A 21335-nucleotide genomic window follows, 5' to 3' on the forward strand; every position below is an offset into this window, starting at 1 on the left:
GAAGTGAATGATTATATAAACTTTAAAAAGAAAGCTATTTCTTATTAGTTAAGAAGTATAAATTTTCTGTCGGGAGAAGTAAGTAGAAAATGCTAGTTAAAACGGGGTTTAAGCTCAGGAAATCCATTTAATTTCTGTACAGTATATCATTTTGGTCATTACCAAGAAAAAGGAGTTAATATTAATCTTAGACAGGCTAACCAATCAAACAGATGAAAAAAAAAATCACAAGGTGATTAAGGCAGGAGACCATTTCAAGAGAGAAGCTATTCTTGGATGTGTGGGTGGGGACAGGAGGTACGTGGGGACAGAACAGCCTTGTCTCATAACCAGATTGAAGTCGTGATACAGTACAGAGCTCTGACTTTTGGAGCAGAGACCTCCTTTCTATGAGAAAGAAAAGGGTTGCCTACAATAATTTACCACCTGAAGTAATGAACTTATTCACATCTAACTACTGTACTCAGAACCACCTGTTAAAAAAAAAAAAGAATACAGATATTGATCACATCAAACATTTTCATTGAGAAGTTGACACAGACACCCATACAGTTTATCATGGATGGTCTCAGAAGCTTTCCTGTGTATGAGAAACAGAACTACAGGCCTTTTTGTATAAGTTCCTGTATATCTTGTCCATGCTGTTCTCAAAGAGGGGTCGGTGGGATTTTCCTTTATAAGACGCTGCCCTGTTGGACCAGTATTCACCGTCATCCAAATGGGGAGTGCCACGTGGCCGCTGAAATGAGCTATAAAAAGGACATAAAATATTAAAACTGGTGAAACTCAATGGGAGGTAGTATTACATAAATCAAATATTTACTGAGTACTTTATGGGTGTCTGATACTCTGGGCTATGAGAAATAAAAGACAATAAGGTCTGTGCCTTCAAAAGTGACCTATTTGTATGGAACCATTACAATACAATAAAATGAAAATTGTGCATGAGAGACAGAATTACAAAGAATTCAGAGAAGAGAGATAACTGTGGCGTGGTAAAAGAAGAGCACAGGTGCCCTGGTGGGGCCAGTCATGAGAGCACCTGGTCTCTGAAGTCAGGCACGCCTAAAACTGAGTAACAGCTCAATCCGTTATAAGCTGTGGGACCTTGGGCAATTTATTAAACCATCTAGAGTCTAAGCTTCCTATACTGTATTTTTGCAGTATTGGTTTAAAACTCAAAGACACTATGTGGAAAGTGCATAGTACGGTGCTTGCTTTGCACACAGAAGTTATTAAGTATGAGGAATTTACTAGGTACGTTATAGATATTTCACAATCTTAGGACATGGTAAAATTGGTGCCCGTGGAAACTAAGATTCAGTGAAGTCAAGCTACTTGCCTATGACTACTCAGCTAGTAATTGTCAGAACAGAAAGGAATACCAGGTCTATGGCCCTGAGGCCCCTTCAGGGCATACTGCTACTGTCTTCAAGGAGGAGTAGAAAATTACCCTGAATATGAACCACTTTCGGAAAATGGAAAACAATGTGGAAGAGTCTGTATTTGAAGTGATAGGGATCCAGTTTTGAGGGTTTTGAAGAAAAAAGAGAATAGATAGGAAGCTACATAATAGACCAGTACTAGGATAGTTACCATGAGAATAGAGAAGAAAAGGCAACTCTTTTGGAAGATTTGATAGTGCTTTTTAAAACATACCAAAGTTACAATTTTACTATCATTTGGGCATATCATATCATTTGCTAGAAATGAAATGTTGAGTTTTTCAAGGACTGAGTTTATTTTATTTTAATAAATAATTGCCCTTCTTCAATAAATTAATTGTTATAGATAAGACTCTCAGGCATGTTAGAGATTGTGAAGTTTAAGCTGTGTAAAACTGCATGTTCCGGGGCGCTTGTGTGGCTTAGTTGGTTAGGTGTCCGACTCCGGCTCAGGTCATGATCTCACATTTTGTGAGTTCGAGCCCCATGTCGGGCTCTGTGTCGACAGCTTGGAGCCTGGAGCCTGCTTTGGATTCTGTGTCTCCCACTCTCTCTGCCCCTCCCTCACTCGTGCTCAGTCTCCCTCTCTCTCTCTCCAAAAGAAATAAAACGTTAAAATTAAAAAAACAACAACAACAACAACCCTGTATGCTCTGGTTATTAAATGTCACAGATGCATTTTCCTCATATATTTGGAATCTCACTTCAAACAATTTCTTCCTTGACTTAGCAGTCCAATGATGTTACTTCTATTGTCAACTGTGAAACAAGAACTCTTAGGGTTATATATCGGCAAGAAGAATAGCTGAATAGCACCAGGTTCTAATACCTCAACACAAAGTGACCACAAAAAAAAGGCATGGAGCACACTGGTTATCATTTTTGGAGCTTGACATGGTGTCAGTGAGGATGTAAAGTTGTGAGAACATTGACACACTTACTTGGGAAGAGTTTGGCATGACTCAGTAAGGTTGAATATGCAACTTCAAGCCAGTAATACCACTCGTGGGTACCCCAGTGAAACTCTTGCACATGTGTGCCATGAGACGTGTGCCAACTTGTTCCCAACAACTCTTGGTAACAAAGCTGAGAACTGGAAGCAACCTTAAATACCCATCTACAATAGAACACATGTGCATACCATGGTATATGCATGCATGGTACAGTATGCAGCAGAGAAAATAGGGGAAATTAATGATCTATAGCTACATGCATGCATCAGTTGGGATAAAACTGAAAAACCAACCTAGTAGGGAAAAAAAGCAAATTTCAAACAATTACAGTTGTACTTACATTTATATAAAGTTTAAAATAAGGAAAATTAAACAACATGTTGCCTAAGGATAGATTCATGTGTGGTATAACTATAAAGAAAAAAAAGAAGGATTAACAAAAAAGTTACTGTAACAGTTCTCTCCATGGAAAGAGAAGCAATTGGTTAGGAGCATAAGGTGGCTTTGTAGGTATGGATTGTGCTCTGGTTAGCTGGATGGTGAGTAAATGTGTATTCATTTATTATTACTATTATTATTATTTATGATGTATAATCCTTAAATATATTTCTCAGCTACAGTTATTACGGAAGTTCTTAAAAATTCACTTTTGTGAACAATGATAATAGGTTTCTCTACTTCCTGACGGCTTTGCTAAAATGAAATTTTACCTCACATCTTCTAATAATATTTACTAGATCCTGTCAAACTTTCTTTACATTTGATGCAAAAAATTTTCACGCTGGAAAATTTTGAAAGCGATATAGTCTCTGGGATAACAAAGGCATTTTAAAACATGATTATCATTACTTCTATCTTGCCCATTCAGTTAAAGAGGGGTAATCAAGACAATTTTTAATAATGTCAGTGTAATATTGAAAATTTTTCAAAGGCTTTAGCCAAGCCTTAGTGCTATTGCTTCGATAAAGCGACCACATTTCTTACATTAGCTCTGCTCAAGAAGTAGTCTATCCACTGAATACAATTACTGATTTCATACATTTTTTTCACCAAGCCTAATTCCTGTTGTCACTTACAACTTATTATTATTATTTGACAGTTTGAGTCAAGTGATAGGGAAATCACACGCACAAATAAATTACTAGAAACATTTTTGCATGCCTCTGCAATTGCACCCCCCAACCTAGGCCCCCACATTTGCCTGTGTTCCCTCCGACTATGTTAGGAGTCCCACCAGGTTTTTTTCTGTTTGGTTGGTTTTCTTTTGTTTATTTGTTGTTTTGTTTTGCAACACATCATGAACTAATTAAAATTTCACAAAACACAGGTCTGTCCCTTATCTTCTTTTCCACAATCATCAACTTTACCACATGATGAAGGCCAGGTAAGAATGTTCTTTTTCAAGCTCTACATTGTGTTTGGCAGCCAGGCTAGCTCACTAAGGGAAGTCTGAATTTCTGACACATGCCACTACCCGGCTCTCAGAGGGGTAAGCAGTGGTATGACTGCTAACTTTGAAAATCATTGTGTAGACTATTTCTGAGGTTGTAGACCAAATTTCTCCCCCTATCATCAATTACTATATTTAATGTTAGCTGGCTTAGATTTGCAACTGCTGTGCTTCCATTAGACTACACTTTTTTTTTCTCATATCTCAAAGTTGCCTGAAAGTATCACCTCAGTGGCTTGCATTGAATAAATAAAATTCAGAAAGCTTTTTAGAAGCAAATATGAATCCAATAAGGGTTTATAAAGAAGAGCTAAAGTAGCCAAAATACACATTCTAATGCTTTTTGATCTTGTAAAATTTGGCAGGGAGTTTATTTCTACTTAAAATTGCAAAATTTTTCAATTTAGTAAATAATATTGTGATTATACAGAGGGAATGCAGGGATTAGTTCAGCCTGGGAGTCTGAACTGTAAAACAGACATGTGAACACAGAACAGGGCCTAATATGGTCCACACATGCAAACAAAAGAGTATCAGAACCCTAAAAATGATATTTCCTTCCAGACATGAAAGCATTAGCTCTCTAATAAACTATGAACATATTGAGTCAATTTTGATTTCCCATTACTGGGTATATTAATAAGTTTAAAATGTGTAAGTGACACTAAAAAGTTTTATTATAGTAATAGGCTTTTAAAAACTAAGCTTCTCTATTTTACCATGAGTATCTTCAGCATTCATTCATTCAAAGCATTTAGTGAGTTCTTGCTAAACTCTAAAAAGTACTGCATTAATGCTATATACAGTAAAATGGTTACTTTCAAAGTAGGGATAATATTTTTATTAATGGAGTACATTTTGTTTTTATTAACTTATTCTTACTACTTAAGTAGGAGCCCTGTATTTAATTATGACAAGGCTATTAAAAAGAAGACAAAAAAGAACAGACCAAGATAATCCACGAATGGGGCAATTTCAAATCCTAAGTGTTGACAGGGCCTGGTTTATATGCTAAGAACAGAAAGGTCTTAGGTAGTTTAACATGAGCTAGGAGACAAAGGACATTACCAAATTTTTGTTTAGAAAAGAGTAAACTCACTTGAAACCCTGATGTTTTCTATATCAGTATCAAACAAAGACCAAGCATATGCTACTCTATACATAGTCTTCCTACAAAGTATCTATAAGGTGATATTCACTGAAAAGAAGGTCAAAAGGTAAGATGAGACAGGCTATCCCCAAAATATTAATTCTAAGAAATAAATGGAAGATCATGAGAATTATAAAATTGGTCATTTGCCATTTATACTCAAAGAACTGGCACTGAAAGTGACTTTAGGGGCACCTGGGTGGTTAAGTTGTTGGTTAAGTGTCTGACTTCAGCTCAGGTCATGATTTCATGGCTTGTGAGTTTGAACCCCACGCCAGGCTCTCTGCTAACAGCTCAGAGCCTGGAGCCTGCTTCAGATTCTGTGTCTCCCTCTCTCTCTGCCCCTCCCCTGCTCACGCTCTCTCTCTCAAAAATAAATGAACATTAAACAATTAAAAATAAATAAAAAATAAAAGAAGTATACTCAAATAAATTTACTGAAGACCAATTACTTATAAGTAACTTATTCTCTTACATGACTGAGAATGTGTAGAAATGAGCCACTGACAACCAATAAGGTCTAACAGCTTTCACTAGTATTAATTCGTCTGTTGATTCCTTACCTAGAGATGTTACTAAATATGACAATCAAAAAGTGAGTTTACTTAAATAATAGTTTTAGCAATGTAACTGATCATTATTAAGAACTGTATTTTAATATTTGAACTATTTTTTTAAATTTTTTTTTATTTATTTCTGAGAGAGAGAGAGAGAAACAGCGTGAACAGGGGAGGGTCAGAGAGAGAGGGAGACACAGAATCGGAAGCAGGATCCAGGCTCTGAGCTGTCAGCACAGAGCCCGACGCGGGGCTCGAACCCACAAACCATGTGATCATGACCTGAGCCGAAGTCGGACGCTTAACCGACTGAGCCACCCAGGCGCCCCATGAACTATTTTTCTAAGTTGAGCTCCCACTACATGTCAGAAACCTTGATGTACAGTCAAAAACAAAGATAAGTAACATATCTGTGCTTTCAAGGAGCTCACATTTAATAGAAGGCAAGATAAACACATAATGGAATAGTGTTATTATTATGAAATATTATTGTGAAAAAATATTGCTAACTGAAATGAAATATATGAGAAGGGGCAGTAGGGGGAAAATGCCTAACAGTCTGTTGAGGTCATGAAAGATATCTCAGAAGATGGAAAAAACTTGACTTTAGTCCTAGAGAATAAGTAGAAATTCACTAGATAAAGAAGACAGAAGTTATTCCAGGCATCATATTATATAACAGAAGCAAAGCATAAAACAGTCTGGGATATCATGAAATACCAGGCACATCTGGAGAGGTAAGAATAAAGTAAGATTTAACTGTTAAAAGTCAAGCAGAATTTTATCTTAGAGGGAATAATGAGCCTATAATGGAGGGATACAGAAGGGATTTCTACTATGAGTGGGAGATTGAATCAAGAGTACTCTGAAGTCTTAGCCTCAAGTATTATTTTTTTCCCAAGTATCATTTTTAATAATATGTGTACAGGATACAAGTGGTCTTTATTTAAACACAAAAATATAGTGTTTTAAACTGATATTTTAAGTCTTCCCTCTGGTGTCACAAATACAGGTTAAATTCAGTATCATTGTCATATCCATAGAGAACATGTCATTTGTTTTTATTATTCTTTTCTGAATTCCCTCCCATACTTTGAGTAAAAAGAACTAGATATAAAATTGATCTAATGTAGAGAGATTACAGGTATAACACCTAAGGAATATTTGCATGTTTTAGTCTGGTTAAATAAAATAAGAACAGATTTTTTATTCTGAAATTCAGTTATCGTTAAAGCTTAAATAACTACAATTCAAGCACAATATCATGAAATACTATTTATTATGGTTCCCAGGCCTAACTTGGGATTGCTGTTAATGATCTCTTTCATGTCATCATTCAGTCAGCAGTCTACCTACCTAACTCTATCTAGTTAAGACCATAATTACCTACTTATTTATGAGAATGTAATAAAATCATAATTCTTACTAAAAGTTATATCGAATGTATTACTTTCTCATAATCTATTTAAAAATTAAATTAGTCTGTCAAGAATTGCTAGTCTTAAAACCACTCTGGATGTTTAGTCATATTCTTTAAGGAGGCAACAAGTTGAACATTGGACATGCCCTGGCATCAATATATTTGGTTTTAAAAAATGAATACAGGGGCATGTGAGTGGCTCAGTGAGCTCAGTTGGCTAAGCGTCTGACTTTGGCTTAGGTCATGATCTCCTGGCTTGTGAGTTTGAGCTCCGCGCTAGGCTCTGTGCTGGCAGCTCAGAGCCTGGAGCCTGCTTTAGATTCTATCTCATTCTCTCTCTACCACTCCTTTGCTTGTGCTTGGACTCTCTCTCTCTTCCTATCTCTCTCTCTCTCTCTCAAAAATAAACGTGAAAGACATTTTTATAAACATAAACATTTTTTTTAATGAATACAACACTGCCCTGTCCTAATCATCAGAAACTTTTCTAGACACCTAAGCTACAATTTTCACACTTTGAAAAATCACGTAAATATGCAGCACCCCCAATATTTCTGAGTACCAATATAACTTCTAGACAAAAAATTTTTAAAGAAAAAAAAATTAAATCTTAAGTATTTAATGAAAAAGGATTTTATGATACTTGAGTTAATAACACAAGATCCAACAAATTCAAATTAAAATCAAGCAACATTTTCTCTTGAAATGAAAGCTTGTTCTTAGTTATTTAAGAGATTTTAAGTGTGCATATTATTTATATTTTTTTCTTCCATTTGTTAATACTAAAGACAACTTTTTGGCTATTTATTACATCTTAGTAGATTCATCAGATTAATCAGAAAGTGACCAATACGAAGAGATGAAAACTACTGTCAAGCCTCTATTATTTAAAAATATATAGTCAACTGATGGTTACCAGAAGGGAGGTGGGTGGGCAGATGGGTTAAATAGGTGATGGGGTAAGGAGTGCACTTGTGATGAGCACTAGGTGTTATGTGGAAGTGTGCAATCACTATATTGTACACCTGAAACTAATGTTACACTGTATGTTAACTAACTGGGATCTAAATAAAAACTTAAAATATATATAGTCAAAATTTAAATTACTTAGTTTTGTTACAAGTAATTTCACAATTAAAACATTATATTGAGCATATTTCTGCTGTTAATAACCTGAAAAATATGCAGAAGTAAATAGAAAATAGCTTACATCAATAGCTAGTTCCATAAAAGAAAATTATGGTTAAAATTTTCAAGCAAGAGCCATAAAAGGCAATTTATATTCTAACCAGGAACTTAAAATTATTTTTATCCTTACTTCTTCCTTTTTGTGACCAACCCCCTTCTATGTGAAACATCACTTACACCTGGTATTCAATTAAGAGTAATGTTCAAATAAAATAGTGATGCCAGAAGTATACAACAATAAAATTCTACAATATGTAGAATTTTAAACATCCTGAAAACTGAAGAAATTTGAAATAAACATAGCAGATACTAAAAAACATCCTAGGACTTGGGAACTGGCAAAGTTACCACTGCAAATGTCTAAAATTTTCTGAAAGATAGGCAATATGCAAAAGAGAAGGAAGCTGGCATGGTAGTAGATTGTTTCCAAAATCCAGTCTCAAATTCCAAAGAACTTAAAGTAAAAGGTCACCTAGCAGCTTCTTGATAAGAGGTTTCTTCCATATGAATTTCAGACTCAAAGATGATGGAAGATACAGGACAGCTAGCATGTGTAGGCTGATGTGTACAGTGTAACAGCACTCCAATTTCCCATTATGTGCTTCCTGCAGAAAACACTGAATATCTGCTATACTCCATGGATGATAATCGCAACATATATCTAGATCATAACATAAAGTATTGAGTCCTTGACATAATTTTTAAGTAAAACATAAAAGAAATCATTTTTATCTAACAATGTTCTCCATTTGATGACTCCCTGTCATTATATATCTCTTTAATTCTTTTTTTAACATGATTTTATTATTTATTTTATTTTATTTTTATTGTAAGTAGGTTCCATGCCCAGCATGGGGCTTGAACTCATGATGCTGAGATCAAGAGTCGCATGCTGTACAGACTGGAACAGGCTAGCACCCCTCCCTTTAATTCTTTAAATATGATTTCCTTTAGTTCTTTGAACATAGTTGCTGAATCCAATATCTGAGCCTCCTCAAAGACAGTTTATAGTAAAACTCATCCTTCAATTGCATGGGTTAGATTTTTCTATTTCTTACATGTCACATAGTTTTTTGATAAAAACAACATTTTAGATAAAATTACAACTCTGGATTTTGACCTTACCAGCGTTTTTTTGTTGTTGTTGTTTTTTTTTTTTTTTTGTTTTGTTTTGTTTTGGTTTTGGTTTTGTTTTGTTTAGTGTCCTGTCTGGATTAATGCTTGAAGTCTGTTTCCCTTGCCCTGTGTAGTTTCTGGTGTCTCTTGTTCCTTTTCTGGGACTGCCCCTGGATCAGCATAGCTTGGTGACCAGCAAATGATTGGTCAGAAAGGCTTCCATCCTTTTGTCAATGGATCTATGTGTGGCTTGGAATATACATTCAAAGTTTATCCAGTTTACAAGCCTGTCCTGGATGTTACTTTCTGCCTTCAAAAGGGCTCATATTTAGCTGTGGACTAGTGGCTCCCTAAGGCCCTATCCACTTTCTCCTAAACATAATTATATCCTTCTACATGCACATGATATTCCAGACTACCAGGGATAACTACAACTTTATCCAGACCAACTTGGCTACCTGGTTCCTGGATCTTTGATGTCTGTCCCAACAAGTAGTTAGACCTCAAGTCTTCTCTTATTGTTTGTCAGTAGGATAACTATTGTTTCTATTAATCTCCTTGCATATGGGATTTCCCATGCTCTGCTTTGTACAGTCACCTCTGGTGGCAGAGACGCCAGTCTTTCAGCATGACCGCCCCAAGGAGCTGGGGAATGGGAGTTCCAGGCAAAATGCCACAGCCTCCTACTGCCCATATTGAGGCTTAGTAGATTTTCTTCATAAATGTTTCTCAACTTGTTATATAGGCCTTTGGTCAATTTTCAGAGTCATAAAATTGTTGTTTTTGACAATTCTGTCTAGTTGCTGCATTGGGAGAGAGGATTTGCTGAGCTCCTCACTTAGCCATTCCAGGGGTCCATGCAGACTTCCTCTTGACCTCTGTGTCAATGTGTGTCTATAGAGGGGTGATATTAAGCCAACACTCCCAAACTTACTCATGATTTCTGCTGATGGAAGCCTTAAGGCAAGCAAACGGGTGATTACTTTGAATGTGGGTTCTCTCATCCTTGAGATGGAAAGTAGAATGAGAGCGACACATTAGCCTAAAATATTAATATGATTGAGGGATAAAATTAATATCCTGATCGTTTCAGTAGCTTCTGGAGCGAATAATCATATATGCTCTTGGGGCGCCTGGGTGGCTCAGTTGGTTAAGTGTCCGACTGCAGCTCAGGTCATGATCTCACGGTTCATGGGTTCGAGCCCCACATCGGGCTCTGTGCTGACAGCTCAGAGCCTGGAACCTGCTTCGGATTCTGTGTCTCCCTTTCTCTCTGCCCCTCCCCTGTTCGTGCTCTGTTATTCTCAAAATAAATAAACATTAAAAATTAAAAAAAAATCATATATGCTCTTATAAAAGATCTTGAAGGCCTGATAACTGTCCTATCAGTCTAAATATATGTATATATATATACATATATATGTGTGTGTGTATATATATATACATATATATGTGTGTATATATATGTGTGTGTGTGTGTGTGTGTGTAAAAGTAACAAGGAATATAAAGAAATCTCAAAATGTGTAAGCAGATCTTTTCTGATATTCTGCTTTAACTCTTTCTTGAGAGGTACCAAAACAGTCTCAGGAAGCTTAGCCATTAACATTGCTGAGTGAACTGGAAAAAGAAAAGAACCAATACTGAGGTTTATAGCAAACTTTAAATAGACAAGTGCTTTTCAAAATGTGGTCTTTACACAAGCTGCATTAGAAGCATCCATGGTATTTCTTAAAATGTAGATTTCTAGGTCTCACCCCTATAGGTAAAGAATTAGAATCTATGGGGGTAGAAAGAAGAAATCTGTATTTTAAAGAGGCAATGCAAGTAATTATTATACATAGAAAAGGATGAAAATCAGGTACTTTTCTTTGTCAACCCTAACCATTCTTACCCAAATTAGAATTAATTATATGGATTAAGAACCAAAATTGAGATGCTAAATACAGAGTAGCAATCTAGAGCATAGAAACTTAAGTAAATAATGATAACAAAAGATAAAAATTCTTCTTCCTCAAGGTGTGGACTTTCTTGGATCTTCTTTTTCCTATTTGGATTGCTTCTCCAAATTCACCTATAATCTACTGCTTCCCTTGGTGACATATCCAGGTTGCCTCTTGGTTGGGAAGCAGTAGCTTTGGGAAAGGAGTTCACACTCATATTCTGTGTACAGGGCAAACGAAGTCCTCACATGTCAGAATGTTTAGCCTAACTTACCAGGGTAAAGATCAGAAACTTCAGTCCAAAACTTGAGTTAGCAATAAAACATATTCCATTATCTGGAGCTCTTTTCTTATACTGGCTTTTTAGGAAACTCAGGAAGGTAATCAGTGGTATAGCACCAGAGGATTCAGAGAACCTTCAGTTACATAAACTCGCAATTTACATTCAATTTTTAATACCACATTCTATGGCAACTGATATAGAGATTTTAAAAATCTTCATGAAATTTACTAGCATAAGGTTGCAGAAACTTTATTATTACTAACATTTCTGATATATTAGGCTAGGAGAACAATTTTTCTTATGTTACTTAAAAAAAGCTTACTCATGGCCCCAAATTATGGAAACTGTTGTTTGAATGAGAATAAATGTGCTTGAAAATAAGCCATGGATACGTGGGTTTGCAGGACAGCCAAATTCACTATCAATCTTAAGTAAAATGGAAAATATCACCCTTAATAAACTATATTTGTTTTCCTTGAAAAGCTGCAGTAATGCAATCATTAAAGTGTTTTGTTGTTGTTAGAGAGAAAGCGTGTGTGCAAGAACGGGAGGGGGAGGGGAGAGAGAATCCCAAGCAGTCTCCATGCTCAGCACAGAGCCAGACATGGGGTTCAATCTCACGACCCCAGGATCATGACCTGAGCCAAAATTAAGAGTTGGTTGTTCAACTGACTTAGCCACCCAGGCTCCGCAGTCATTAAAGTATTTTAATAAGATTTTATGGAGGCACCTCAGTCGGTTAAGCGTCCGACTTTGGCTCAGGTCATGATCTCATGGTTCGTGGGTTCGATCCCCACATCAGGCTCTATGCTGACAGCCAGCTCAGAGCCTGGAGGCTGTCTTCAGATTCTGTATCTCCCTCTCTCTCTCTGACCCTCCCGTGATCACACTGTCTCTATCTCTCTCTCAAAAATAAATAAAACATTAAAAATTAAAAAAAAAGATTTTATGTAGTTAAAAAAATAAATAATAATTATGAATTTATGTCTAAATTTTCCACAAGTCCAACAGATTAAAAAGCAGGTTATTTTTATAGCAACGGTGAGAAAGATCTCTCCGTGCTGCATTAGTCCAGCTCATACCTATATTCTGGGTCACTGTCATAGGCAGAGTCTCTGTATAGAAGACCTCTTTTCAGCTCCAGCTCATCCTCTTTCTCTGGGTCTCTCTCATCCTAGAAAATTTAAAGATTTCCATTAATTCATTTTACAATGAAAATGATCCCTATATTCCTTTGGGAAATGTTCTCCCTTCCTCCCATTATAAGAAATGAATTAAATGCTTGGATTTCTTAGGAAAAAAACAAAAGTGTAGGTGGTAATTCATTATTCTGTTCAATAAAACAAATATGATTTTATTATATTTTTGCTAATATGGCTTATCAAAGACTAGACACTGGTAGAAACTTCTTGCATCAACAAATGAACATTTATTTCATTTATTTAATGAAAGGCAAAGTAGTTAGAATCAAAATACATGGCTACTCCTCCTATGGGCTTAACTTCTAACAGACACATTCAAGGGCATTCCAAACAGAATTCTAAAGAGATAGCTTATAAACTACAGCATCCACTGTAATTATGTTCTTAGGTTTGGTGATTTTATAGAATTTAGTATCTAATATCTTTCCCAACTACTAGCCAATACCCTCATTCCTTAGATAGGAACAGAAATAAGGAGAACGGGAGTAACAAAAGATGATACTAAGCATAAATAGATTGCTATAAGGATTAGTATTAATAAGGGATTCCTTTATTCTATGTAAGAAATCAGCTGAAGAAAGATTATGAAGAAAAAAAAATTTAAGGTTATTTTTTGAGAAAGAGTGGGGAGGAAGAGGGACAGTGTCAGCTGAGGAGGAGCATAGAGAGAGGGAGAGAGAGAATCCTAAGCAGGCTCTGCCTAGTCAGCACAGAGCCTGACTTGGGGCTGGATCTCATGAATCATGAGATTAAGACCTGAGCCAAGATTTAAGAGTAGAACACTTAACTGACCAAGCCACCCAGGTGTCCCTGAAGAAAAATGTTTTTTAAAAATTTGCTGATGGCATGAAATTGGGAAGAGGGTATTCAATTAAAAAATGAAAGTAAGAAAAACTGAGCAAGTTTAAAAACCACAGAAAATGTGAATATATATTTAGAATTGTTATAGCATCTAGGTGAATTTAACCCTTTATCATCATGAAGTAACCCCATTTATTTATTGATGCTTTTTTCTCTTAACTTCTTTCAATTTACCATTAATATAACTACAATAGCTTTTTTTAGTTAGTTTTTGAATACCATTTATTTGCCTTTCTATTTTCAATCTTTCTCCTTATTATTAGGTTTTAGATCTTTTTATTATATAGTTGGATGTTTCTTATTTTTGTCCAGTCTGATAAGTCAATGAAGTTGGAACATTAACATCACAGAAAGTGGAATTATTGTAATGAGTACAAAAGACACTACCAAAATAAAATGTAAAAAAAATTTGTTTTTAATGTAATATGCTTTCCACCTTCATAAATAGATTATGTAATAAAAGAACTGAATGAAGATGTAAATAATATTTAATTTTTAATTCTATCCTTGGAAAAAGCTATTAATTTGTAGATTATATAATAAGTGATACTACACATAAACATAAATCAACATTCCTTGTTTAAATTTGTCAATCAATTGAAAGAATTAATTTTTGATCAGGAGTAATAAAAAACAGTTGTCTATATTTTAAAGTTTATATATAAAAATGTATAAAAGTATTTTTAAAAAACGGAACCTCAATTATTCATTAAATAAAACCCTTTTTTGAGTTGGGTACTTACTACCCTAGATTCTGGGAATAAAAAAATGACTAAGATATGATTCTCACATACCTGGGGAACAAAGTTATTTATTCTATGAAGCTCTGTGGGTAAAATGGAGCATGAGCACAAGCATTAGGAGACAAAGTAAAAGACAAAACAGGGAAGAATGTTCTAATTAATGGATCATTCTAAAAACATAAAGGCTTTTTAAGAGGGAGTAAGACCACAATTACTAAAACTATTCATGCAGAGAGCTGATTCACATCTACATCAAGGAGTTCATGGAAGGGAATTCTGCCCAAGAACCAAAAGGATCAGATCTTCATGGTTATTCCCTTCAAAGTTTAAGACTATATTTGTGACATTATCTATCTATCTATCTATCTATCTATACACATACACACACACATATATATATATATACATATATTTATACACAATACATATACATATTTCTTATAAGAGTCCTGGTATAGTCTTTAAATTTTTTTTTTTAAATGTTTATTCATTTTGAGAAAGAGAGACCAAACAGAAGTGGGGGAGAGGCAGAGAGAGAGAGAAACACAGAATCCAAAGCAGGCTTCAGACTCTGAGCTGATAGCTCCATGTGGGGCTCAAACCCACCAACTGAGCTGAAGTTGGACACTTAATGGACTGAGGCACCCAGGAGCCCCTGGTAGAGTCTTCTTTTTAAAGGACAAGTTATATAAAAGCAAAGAGGCAAAAAAAAAAAATCACACTTTATGGTAAACTATTAACTACTGGTAAAGCAATCATTCTCATTAGTTGTAGGAAATACAGTCCTGGGGCAAGAAGAAATGATTCCCCTCTTATTTCTTACCAATATTCCCATTTGCCAACATGTAAATACAGAAAAAATAGACAGCACCAATATTTGCTGAGTTCCTATAAGGCCTCTAGGACTGAGTCACGTCCTCTTTACATGGGTATCATTTAAGCCTTTAAAAACCTTATGAAAAAGGTACTGAAATTCAAAACATTAAATAACGTGGCCAAAGTTGCACATTAAGTGGCAGCACTTGAATTTAAATCCAGATCTAGGAGGTTGGAGTTAAGATGGCAGAGAAGTAGGCGTGACTGGGATTTCCCTTGTCCCTCAAATACAGCTGTATTGAAGTCAAAACACTGGGAACACCCAGGAATACAGGCTGCAGAGTGACACAAAAATCTCCATAGGTGGATGGAGACAGCTTAGTGGGACAGAGGTGCATGTATGCGAACTGGGGGAGATAAAGCAGCATCTTTTCAGATGCTTAACTGACTGAACCATCCTGGCGCCTCCACTTTGCAGTTTCTACTTGGCAAACAGCCTTAGGAGCTGAAGATCGGAGTTTTCAAGGGTGCGCGACTTTGTCTAGAACGAAGCCACCACCATGTTCACACATCTGGCGCCGAAAGAGCCAGCCCAGGGCACAGTAGGGATCTCTGGAGTGCACTGGGAGGCAACAGTCCCTTCCTTGAGTACTGTGAGAAGAGGGTTTTTTGCTCCCCCACCAAGGACAAAAGACCTTGCAGGCACCAGCCAGAGGCCCTTTGTGGGCAGGGCTGAGTGGTGCTACACCAGAAGTGGGTCCACAGAGTCTGGGATCCTTTAAGACATCGGGTTTTGAGGGGGCCCTGGGTGGCTCAGTCAGTTAAGTATCTGCCTTTGGCCCCACATCGGGGCTCTCTGCTGTTAGTGCAAAGCCTGCTTTGGATCCTCTGTCCCCTTCTCTCTCTCTCTGTGTGCCTCCTGTCCCCACCTGCTCCTGCTCTCTGTCTCTCTCAAAAATTAAATAAACATTAAAAAAAAAAAAAAGACATCGGGTTTGGAATCCCAGCCAAGCACCTGGGAGGCACGGGAGAACTGTGGAGCAGCACAGGCTCACCACTGGCTCTACTCTGCGAGGGCTGCCTGAACAGTGTGGTTTGAGACACCCAATGTCACCAATACCGATACGTGGGGCTTCAGGAATGGGACAGCGGCCCCCAGTGGAGGCGGGACCCACTCACACCACACCCTACCCTTCCATGCCTGGTAACTGTTCATCCCCTGGAGCACGACTGACACTGACGTAACCAGATGGCCTCTCCTGCAGACCAGCACAGTCACCAGTCCCAGGCACACACTGACAACCGTCCTGTAGTTGCGTATGTTCGTCTGTTGTTTTCTTAACTTTCAGTTTTCTCTTTTCTTTCCTACTCTTCTCGTTTCCCTTCTTTCTTTCTACCCTCCTCTTTTCCCCACCCCCCTTTTTTCCCCTTTGGAATCAGACTCATAATTTCTGATCAATTCTTATTATATATGTATCTTTTTCTTTCTTTCCTTTCTTTCCTTTCTTCTTTCTTTCTTTCTTTCTTTCTTTCTTTCTCTTTCTTTCTCCTTTCTTTCCTTTCTTTCTCTTTTCTAGTTGTTTCTTAATCAGGCATTTTTACTCTATTCTTTTTACACATTTTCTGTACCTCCGTCTTCATTTTCCTCTCTCTCACTGGATTAAGCCTTCTGGTTTCTTTGATTCTCTGCTTGGTCTTTTTTTTTTTTTTTTTTTTTTTTTTTNTTTGTTCTCTGTATTTATGGGTCTGTTTTTGCTTTCTGTCAGTTTGCTTGTTTTGTTTTTTGGAGTCCACATAAAAATGAAATGTGATATTTGTCTTTCTCTGGCTTATTTCACTTAGTGTAATACCCTCTAGGTCCATCCATGCTGTCATAAATGGCAAGATCTTATCCTTTTTATGGCTGAGTAGTATTCCATTGTGTGTGTGTGTGTGAACAGTACATTTTCTTCTTTTTGTTTTTTTTTTTTTTTTTTTTTTTTTCCACTCTCTTCATTTCTCTCTTTGTAGGGATAAGGTTCCTGTCTCTTTCCTTTTTTCCAGGGTTACTTCAATGAACAATTCAAAGCACAGCTGGTGGAAGGTCCAAACAATCCCCACTACGAGCAGTGGGACAGAGCAGCCAAATTTGGAACAACAGAGTGCACGCAACACACTCTAAAACACTTAAGGTCAGGTCCTGGCCAGTGTATGACCCCTTTTTAATACAGCAGGGCTCACAGGTGCAGGACACATAACAAGCTATTAAAACATGCAAAAGACAGAAACCTAGCCAAAATGACAAAATGGAAGAATTCTCTTCAAAAGAAATTCCAGGAAGAAATGATAGCCAGGGAATTGCTCAAAAACAGATATAAACAATATATCTGAACAAGAATTTGAACAGACCCACAACCAGAGAAGAAAATTGAATCAGTTATCAAAAATCTCCCAACAAATAAGATTTCTCGGCCGGATGGGTTCCCAGGAGAATACTACCAGACATTTAAAGCAGAATTAATGCCTTTTTTGCTCAAGCTGTTCCAAAAATTAGGAATGGAAGGCTTCCAGCCTCATTCTATGAAGCCAGCCAGCATTACCTTGATTTCCAAGCCAGAAAAAGACCTCATTAAAAAGGAGAATAACAAATATCCCTGATAAACATGGATGCAAAAATTCTTAACAAGACACTAGCAAATAGAATTCAACAGTATATTAAAAGAATTATTCACCATGATCAAGTGAAATTCATTCCTGGGCTGCAGGGCTGGTTCAATATTCTCAAATCAATCAACATGATACATCACATTAATAGAAGAAAGGATAAGAACTATATGATCCTTTCAATAGATGCAGAAGAAGCATTTGACAAAATACAACATCCTTTGTTAATAAAAATCCTTAAGAAATTCGGGATAGAAGGAACACAACTTAACATCAAAAAAGCCATATATAAAGACCCACAGCTAATATTATCCGCAATGGGAAAAAACTGAGAGCTTTCCTCCTGAGTTCAGAAACATGATAAGGGATGTCCACTCTCACCACTTTTGTTTAACAGAGCATTGGAAGTCCTAGTCTCAGCCATCAGACAACAAAACAAAATAAATGCATCTAAATTGGCAACAAAGTCAAACTTTCACTTTTTGCAGATGATATGATCCTCTGTGTGGAAAAGCTGAAAGACTCCACCAAAAAAATGCTAGAACTGATACATGAATTCAGCAAAGCTGCAGGATATAAAATCGATGTATAGAAATCAGTTGCATTTCTATACACCAAAAATGAAGCAACAGAAAGGGATATCAAGGAATCGACCCCATTTACTATTGCACAAAGAACCATAAAATTCCTAGGAAAAACCTAACCAAAGAGGAAAAATATCTGTATGCTGAAAACTATAGAAAACTTATGAAAGAAATTGAAGAAGACACAAAGAAATGGAAAAATATTTATGCCCATGGATCAGAAGAACAAATATTACGATGTCCATGCTACCAAAAGCACTCTACACATTCAATGCAATCCCTATCAAAATAGCACCAGCATTCTTCACAGAGGTAGCACAAACAATCCTAAAATTTGTATGGAGCTAGAAAAGACCCCAAACAGCAAAAGTAATGTTGAAAAAGAAAACCAAAGCTGGAGGCATCACTATCCTGGATTTTAGCCTGTATTACAAAGCTGTAATCATCAAGACAGTATGGTCTTGGCACAAAAACAGACACAAATATCAATTGAGTAGAATAGAGAACCCAGAAATAGAACCACAAATATATAGCCAAATAATTTTTGACAAAGTAGGAAAGAGTATCTATTAGAAAAAGTCTCTTTATCAAATGGTGCTGGGAGAACTGGTCACTAACATGCAGAAGACTGAACCTGGACCACTTTCTTACACCATACCCAAAGATAAACTCAAAATGGATGAAAGACCTAAATGTGAGACATGAAACCATCAAAATCCTACAGGAGAAAACAGAGAGCAACCTCTTATGATCTTGGCCACAGCAACTTCTTACTTGACATATATCCAGAGGCAAGGTAAATAAAAGAAAAAATGAACTACTGGGACCTCATCAAGATAAAAATCTTCTGCACAGCAAAGGAAACAATTGACAAAACTAAAAGGCAACCAATGGAATGGAAGAAGATATTTGCAAATGATATATTGGATAAAGGGTTAGTATCTAAAATCTATAAAGAACTTACCAAGCAACACCCGAAAAACAAAGAATCCAGTGAAGAAATGGGCAGAAGACATGAACAGACACTTTTCCAAAGAAGACATTCAGATGGCAAACACGTGAAGATGCTCAACATGGCTCATTATCAGGGAAATACAAATCAAAACCATATTGGGATACCAAATCACAGTGGTCAGAGTGGCTAAAATTAACAACTAAGGCAACGAAGATACTGGTGAGAATGTAGAGAAAGGGGAACCCTCTTGCAAACTGGTGTAGCCACTCTGGAAAACAGTGTGGAGTTTCCTCAAAAAATTAAAAATAGAATTACCCTGATTTGTAGAGGCATGTGTACCTCAATGTTTATATAGCAGCACTATCAATAATAGCCAAATTTTGGAAATGGAAAGAGCCCAAATGTCCATCAACAGATGAATGGATAAAGAGATGTTTTATGTACATGTGTGTGTGTTTGTGTGTGTGTATGTGTGTGTGTGTATATGTATACATATACACACACACACGTACATACACAATGGAATACTACTTGGCAATGAAAAAAATGAAATCTTGCCATTCACAATAATGTGGATAGAACTGGAGGGTATTTTGCTAAGTGAAATAAGTCACAGAAAGAGAGATATCATATGATTTCACTCATATGTGAAATATGAGAAACTTAACAGAAGACCATAGGGGAATGGAAGGAAAAATAAGATACAGAGAGGCAAACCATAAGAGACTATTAAATACAGAGAACAAATTGCAGGTTGATGGGGGTGGGATTTGGGGTAGTGGAGAAAATGTGTGAAGGGCAATGAGGAGGGCACTTGTTGGGATGAGCACTGGCTATAGTATGTGAATGATGAATCATGTAGCTACACTGTAGCTACACTGGTATATTAGCTAACTTGACAATAAATATATTAAAAAGAAGAAAAAATATAGCTAAAAAATAATAAATAAACCTAGATCTAACTTGATTTACATTATACTGTCTCCTAGAATGCCAATGAGATCAACATACACACACCCCAGCCATGAGGCTGCTCTTCTATAGGAAAATTAGGCTCAAGCTTTCAGCTATCTCTACTTTTTTAGGATTTCCATGAAGAAACACTTTTCTTTCAGCAAGTCATTAATAAATGAAAGATTATTTAAAGAAGCTGTGGGCTCTCCTTCCCTGAAACTGGCACTAAGTTAAACTTTCTCTCTCTCTCTTTCTCTCTCTCTTTTAAAGTAGGCTTCACACCCATTGTAGAGCCCAATGTGGGGCTTGAACTCATGACACTGATATCAAGAACAGAGCTGAGGTCAGGAGTTGGATGCTGAACGAACTGAACCACCCAGGCACCCCTAAATGTTTTCTTTTTTTTTAATTTTTTAAATTTTTAAAAAAAAATTTTTTTAATGTTTTATTTATTTCTAGGAGAGAGAGACAGTGTGAGCAGGGGAGGGTCAGAGAGAGAAGGAGTCACAGACTGAAACAGGCTCCAGGCTCTGAGCTGGCAGTCAGCACAGAGCCCGACGCGGGGCTCGAACCCACGAACCGCGAGATCATGACCTAAGCGAAAGTCGGACGCTTAACTGACTAAGCCACCCAGGCGCCCCCTAAATGTTCTCTTAAGATTCCTTTCATCAATGATCACTACCTTATGCATGTGATTGGCATCACAGACTATCCCTGGGACAAAGAAATAAAAGGTATTTATTCATGCTTGCAAATGGAAAATGTTAGGGAAAATGTGGTTAGTCAAAGACATAGCCAGAACTAATTATATAGTATTTAAATATACCTCTGTCATTCTCAAATATAGTTAAAATATCTGTAAGGTGTATTTTATTGCTATTAAATTCAATACATTATTTATAGTATGTGTACAAGGACAAGAATTAAAATAGAATTTGATCATTAGTTCTAATATGCATTGTTACCTTGGATAAACCAGTTCACCTTAATGGCTTTAATTTCCTAGCACATAACATAGTGAAAATTTAGGTAGAATTGCTCAAAGTCAAAAGGATAAGAAGTTGAAGTGTTTAC

General features: G+C 36.5%; 1 protein-coding gene across 3 annotated transcripts in view; it reads right to left on the reverse strand.

Annotated features, from left to right (window-relative positions):
* Positions 1–501: 501 nt before the first annotated feature.
* The window catches only part of SPATA6 (spermatogenesis associated 6), a 148044-nt gene continuing 127210 nt past the window's right edge, over positions 502–21335 (reverse strand). For all 3 annotated transcript variants that reach the window (XM_077779766.1, XM_077779764.1, XM_077779767.1), the window contains 2 exons: positions 12586–12677; positions 502–749 (listed from right to left, as the gene is read on the reverse strand). In XM_077779766.1, coding sequence (XP_077635892.1) covers positions 569–749; positions 12586–12677 — 273 coding nt within the window. In that variant the 3' untranslated portion in view covers positions 502–568. The remainder of the gene's footprint in view (positions 750–12585; positions 12678–21335) is intronic.

This window comes from Crocuta crocuta, unplaced genomic scaffold (genome assembly GCF_008692635.1).
Source record: "Crocuta crocuta isolate KB4526 unplaced genomic scaffold, BGI_CrCroc_1.0 scaffold168, whole genome shotgun sequence".
NCBI classification, from domain to species: Eukaryota; Metazoa; Chordata; class Mammalia; order Carnivora; family Hyaenidae; genus Crocuta; species Crocuta crocuta.